The 6456-nt window shown below is 32.2% G+C and overlaps 1 protein-coding gene across 1 annotated transcript; it reads left to right on the top strand.

Annotated features, from left to right (window-relative positions):
- The first annotated feature begins 2641 nt into the window (after positions 1 to 2641).
- Positions 2642 to 4535, top strand: LOC106336581 (calcium uniporter protein 2, mitochondrial-like). The gene is made up of 2 exons (XM_013775444.1): positions 2642 to 3224; positions 3944 to 4535. The coding sequence occupies exons 1-2, from the start codon at positions 2697 to 2699 to the stop codon at positions 4400 to 4402; spliced, it is 987 nt and encodes a 328-aa protein (XP_013630898.1). The 5' UTR covers positions 2642 to 2696; the 3' UTR covers positions 4403 to 4535.
- The last annotated feature ends 1921 nt before the right edge of the window (positions 4536 to 6456 follow it).

The following is a 6456-nucleotide window of genomic DNA, read 5'->3' as shown; positions in this document are numbered from 1 at the left end:
GATTTCTAAGAATTTTAGAATGGTAGGTTAAGCGCGGAATGTGTATTCTACATATTTGTAGAATACTCCTATTTTCGTACATCACATATTCTAAACATCGTAGATTCAATGAAAAAAGTAGATTTCGTTTTCTACTTCGTAGAATGTCATTTCTACTTTTTTTAGAACATAATCTGAAATTTATAATTTTAACTTTTTTATAACTGGAAAATATACCATTAAGTTCATATAGGTATTTTAACAAATGTTACTATTTTTCCAAATTTTTTTTGTTTGTAAAACTATTTATTAAATTTATTTTCATAAATATTAAAGGGTATTATAGAAAAATATGACACAAAATATAGATTAGTCTAAAAGAACATAGTTACTATTTTTTTGCTCTAAAAAAACAGTTTTCCCTAATTTTTGTTAAGAGATAGTGCAATCGATTTGTTTTATATAAAAGAAATATTTTCACAGATATCAATCTTATATATTACTATGATACGCTACTAAATAGGAAAAGATAATGATTACTTAAACTTATAGTTATTCAAAACTTCATTAGCATTGAATAGTAAATTTTAATATGAATTTATATTTATATTTCTTTTTTAATAAAATAGATTTTATGTTACTTTTAAAATAACAGCATGTCCATGCAAGAACGGGATCCGTCTCTTGATTTCACAAATTTTGTTAAAAAAAAATACTTTTAATAACTTAAAATAGACGTAATATATTAATAACTAGTTGACACCACGCACCTTGTGCGGATTAATATATATACCTAACAATTTTCAATTCTAATGTTTATTTTTTACACAAAATTAATTATTTAAGTAAGTAATTTTTTAATTAATATTATAAATTATAAAACTTCAATATTCATATTGATAATCAATGTATTAAATTATATTTTTTTGTTTCATACTTTTATTTATGGAATATAGATCTTAGATCAAAACAAATTATAGTAATAAAATTAAAAAAATGGATTTGAAATTAATAACTTATTTTTTATATATATTTATTTTATTTGTGGACTGAAAAAACTTCAATGGCACTGAAAGGAAATGTTTATAAACAATCACAACCCATAAAACATCAACAAAATAACAATAGCCAACAAATATTATATATTCTCTATAACTTAGATTTTAAGAACATTGAACAAAAACACAAAAATAATTGATTACAAAATACTATCTCAGTATTCTCTTAGATAATATTTATATTATATTTATTATTTGTCAAACTTTTAGTGTTATTTAATGTTTCAATCCTATTTTTTCAAGTTTCTATATGTTTTTAAATATTTTAAGTTAATTTTCATATTAGCATAATTTTATTTGAGATTTTGATGTTTGGTCACATACAAATACAAATTAATTTATTTTAAGTTAAGAATATTTTTGTTTAATATTATATATATAATATTTAACTTAATTAGATAATTTATATCTTACAACGTATTTTCATTCACTTTTTACCTTTAATCTCAATTTTAATATTGTAATAGTTATTTGGATCATGTTTCCAATAAGAATAAAAAAATGACTATAATAATAGTTGTTAACATCATAAACTAAAAATAAAATAAACATAATTATGATATTATCGATAGATATTGTTAATATCTATTTATTAATTAAATGTTCTAAATATCATGATAAATAAATATATAAAATATTTACAAAAATAATAGTATATATATATATATATATATATCGACCGAATAGGTTAATGTTTATTAGTTATCTTAAATATTATGAATATATATTAAAATTTAAATTTAAATTTAAATAATAATATTAATTAAACTAATGATCTATCCTAAAATCATGGAAAAGATGACAACTAAACAAATTTACTTCTCAAATAATAGTATAGATACACTTAAATCATATAATAAAATATAAATTTATGTCGACATTGATCTAATCTATAATTAGTCCAATACATATCTAATAAAAAATACAATACGATACAATAATAAAATATTGTTTAAATAATAAACTAAATTTGTACAAGTGGAACCATAAAAAGTTTTATTTTTGAAATTTATATATATATATATATATAAACCGTAAATAAATATCTGTACGGAGATCAAACTCTAGTAATATGTTTATATGAAGAGACAAAATTTCAAAACAATACTACTTTTCCGGAAAAAACAGTACTACTTAAAAAAAACTTTTTTCAAGAAAACAACCAAGTAATTTAATTTTAACAAAAAAAAAACTAGTAACAAAAATTAGTTAAAGGTAAAACGAATTAATAAAAACAAGTAGTCGAAAAAAGAACAAGTAAAACACGTGGATCCACGTTTGCGTATACGTAAAAAGACTTGTGTTTTCCTAATTCTTCTTGCCGTTGCGAACAAATTTTAGGCTCTAAAATAATTATTAATTTATATGATCGGACGGCAATAATACCACCGCAAGCTACACGACGACCAATCTTAACACGTGTACGGCTAACAACTATCACCATCTCCACATCTCTCCCGAGAAGTTGGGTTGTAATTCGTATTAATGAATATCTCGTGTACGTCCTGCTATACGCTGACGTGTACGAGTCTTTTTCTATGTTTTTATTTTAGGAATTTAAGTTTTTACTATATTAAACCCTTTTAGTCTCTCTGTTTATATTTCATTAAATTAATTAATTAATTTTATTTCTGATATTTCTCTCCTCTCTGTTCATCAATGGCGATGAGGAAGCTTTTATCGAAGCGTATCTTCAACATCTCGAACCAATCGTCGCAGAGTCTAACGAATTGCCGCACATCGTCTTCTTCGGTATCCGTGCGAACCAGAATCGCTCCGGAGCCCGGAGACTCCGGGATCTCGCGGCGGTTATTACACAACACCGCCGTGATCCGGCCGGAGATCATGCAAATTCTGGTGGGAGAGAGCTTGATCGAGAAGCTCCGCGAAATCGACGGTAGCAAGGATCGTATCCGATTAGACGGGATCGCTCCGCCGATGAGGGAGGCGGAGACGCCGAGATTGACGGTGGAGGATACGAAGAAAGTTCTGAGAGCGGCGCAGATGGAGATGGTGAAGACGAAGCTTAGGGAGACGGGGAGAAGCTGGATGACGTATTCGGAGTTCGTCGGCGTTTGCTGTGAAGCTTCGTCGGATCCGGAGCACGGAGCTAGAATAGCGAAGATGCTTGATGATTCAGCAAACGTCATCGTTTTGGGAGGTTCCGTTTGTCTTAGACCAGATCAGGTACTTTCCTCATCTTGTCTACTTTATACATTTGAATCAATGTTACCTGTGAAATGAATCTCTTGAGTATGCAGCTGCTTGAACTGATTGGGAGAGATTAAAGCTCTCTGAAAATAAAAAAACGAATTAGGTTTTGTTCTTTCGATTTTTGATCTTGAAGATGCCGAAAACTGATACCTTTTTTCATGGGTTGTTGTATCTCTTTCTTTTGCTCCCAATTCAACAGGACAACTCAAAACCAGAGTATCACGTAGGAGGTTCCCAATTTTGACGTGGTGATGAAGAAGAACAGTTTCTACAGAGACCACCAATATCTTTTCTTTCCATCCCTTCCCAAAACAAAACCATTGATACATAACCCAAAATGAAAAAATTAAGAGAGAGAGAGAGAGTTGGGAAGCTTTAGCCTTTAGTATCGTTTGCTAACAGGTTTTGGGGGTGTTAGGATAATAAAAGTTGAAATCTTGATAGACAATATCATGTGTGTGTGTTAGAGTGTGCAAATTGTGTCCCAAAGAAGGTGTTAGAAGTCTTCTTTCACCCAGAAATTTTCCGTTTTTTTTTCCCCTTGTGTCTGATCAGGTCACAAAATCAATTGAAGGATTGCTTGTTTTGTGTTTGTTGTGTCTGTTTTTGAGTGCTAATTGTGTCCTAATGAAGTAGGTGGAGGTCTTGTTTTACCCAGATGTTTTCTGTTTTTCGTCCTTGTTTCTGATCAGGTTACGAAATCCATTGAAGGCTTGCTTCCTTTGCCAAAGATTCATAACCCAAACGACCCACGAAGGATCGAGTTGAAAGAGCTCGAGGCAGTTAAGGCAGTGATCGATGTGAAAGCGCATTCTTTGGTGCGGAGAGAGCTCTGGGCTGGTCTTGGTTACTTGATACTACAGACCGCAGGGTTCATGAGGCTAACGTTTTGGGAACTCTCGTGGGACGTGATGGAGCCAATCTGTTTCTATGTCACGTCCATGTACTTTATGGCTGGGTATGCGTTCTTCCTCAGGACGTCGAAAGAGCCTTCTTTTGAAGGGTTTTACCAAAGCAGGTTCGAGGCTAAACAGAGGAAATTGATGAGTCTTGATGAGTTTGATGTTGAGAGGTATCAAGAACTGAAGAAGCTGTTTTGTCCTAAGGCTTCAGATCGTGTTTCCCAGATTCTTGGAACTGTCGGGAGTTAAATTTTGATTTTTTAGATTCAATGTTGTTGTCACAAATGGTGTCTGGTTTTTCCTAACTTGAAGAATCCTACCAAGAAAAGGGAGAACAAAAAAAAGATAAAAGGTAGATGAAGTTCTCAATGTTTGCGGCTTTTGTAACATCAGGGAAGAGTCATGTTTCAATGTTTTCATTATGATCAATCTTATGTGTAAACATCTTGTAAATAAGTGTTCTTAATGTATACTAAAAAAATGTATTCCTATATCTGAGTCTCGCAGGGAAGCCAGTATGAAGATTGAAGAATGCGAAATTACAACTGGATTACCATTACTCAAAAATACACTACATTTGGATTTATGGTTTACTAATTAGTATTTAAAGTTTAGCATTTACGGTGAGATTCTGATTATAAACTTGTATAAATATTTACGAAACATTTAGAAATAATTTGAAAGGTTCACAAATTTAAAGCATTTATAAAAATTATTATATTTGAAAGAAAATTTGAAATGAAAATTTAGAATTCTCCCCAAAAATTTGCATTGAATATTTTTTTAAAAAAAATATTGTCGACCTTTTGTAATTTTGGTTCCAATTTTGGTTGGTGAAATTTCAAATAATAAAACTCTTTAAAACCTAAAAATATTAACGAATTATTATTTTTATTTGGAAAAGGCACAAATTATCTTTTTATCATGTGCTATATTATTAAAAAGGATTTGATAATAAACTAAAATAGTATAATCTTATTAAGAATAGTTATGCAATACAACATTCTACAGCCACTAAAAAATGTTTTCTAGTTATAAACCATACGAAGGATGTCCATAACCGGCCCGGTCTATAACCGACCCAATATCAAGAGAGAGACGGCCCAACCCTAGAGAGAGAGAGAGAGGCGGCCGCATGAAGAGGAGAGAGAGGCGACTTAGGCTTTAGAGAAAATGAAACCCTATTTCCTTTTCCTTGTATTTGTACACTTTCCATATTTATGTCTTTCATTTTATCTCTTTGTAACTCCCATATATAAGGACACCTTATGATTGAGTAATAATACACACAACTTACAGATTCCTAAACCTTAAGTTCATAACACGTTATCAGCACGATAGCCTTTAACACCCTGAGCCTAAAACCAAATCAACAAAACCCTAAAACGAAAAGGAATCTGCCTCGGAACTTCAAAGAGGTCGTTCTCCCAAACCGTGAGGACCCAGAAAAAGATCAAAATATCAAATCGAAGCCCTTGCCGAGACGAATCAGTCAGTGCAAACCGCTTGTCGATCTGACCACCGACGCGCCCTTATGCACATATACAGTGCGCACCGATTTGCTTTAAAACTCTAATCCGAACCCGACGATACCGACGAACCCTAATCCGTTCGCAACTCCGTTCCAGCTCGTGTCCACCTGATCAGCTCCAGACCCAAGGCGTTCCTGATCCTAGACAAACTCAGCTCCATCCTGCATCAAAGACAGCTCGTGTTCCAGACTGCAAGCGCCCCGTTCGCATCAGAGCCGCTCGCGATCCCGACTGCAACAGCTCCCGTTCGATGATCAGCTGCTCGCGTCTCCAACCTCAATCCGTTCGCGTTCAAGCCAGCTCGTGTTCAGCTCGCGTCTAGCTTGCGTTCCTGCCCAGCTCTAGGTTCATTCTCTTGGTGGTCCGGTTTCAACAATCTACTAAAAGTAAAGGTAAATTTGAATTCTAAGAACATGAAAATCGAATTTGGATTGCTTGTAAAGAATGAAACCATAAAACCTAATCTCTAAAGATAAAAGCCATAGGATAATAGATCAATCCCTAATGAGTAAATCGAAGCTCTATAAGTTCGATCCCCAAACCCTAAAATCGAGATTGATCCATTGATCAATTAAAATCAAAGCCTTAAAGGTTTTGAATCTCAAATCAAATCTCTTTAATCTAAGATCAAATTTTCGAAAATACCTAAACCCTAATTCGAAAAACTGATTAATTAAAACTGATTGAATGTTGATTGAGATTGAATTGATCATCCTGAAATTGTAATTGCTTGTTAATCAAATCGAAACTCTAAAATCCTAATTTTGAAAA

This window comes from Brassica oleracea, chromosome C4 (genome assembly GCF_000695525.1).
Source record: "Brassica oleracea var. oleracea cultivar TO1000 chromosome C4, BOL, whole genome shotgun sequence".
NCBI classification, from domain to species: Eukaryota; Viridiplantae; Streptophyta; class Magnoliopsida; order Brassicales; family Brassicaceae; genus Brassica; species Brassica oleracea.
Note: the sequence above shows the minus strand (reverse complement) of the source record. Positions and strands in the feature narration are given on the sequence as shown.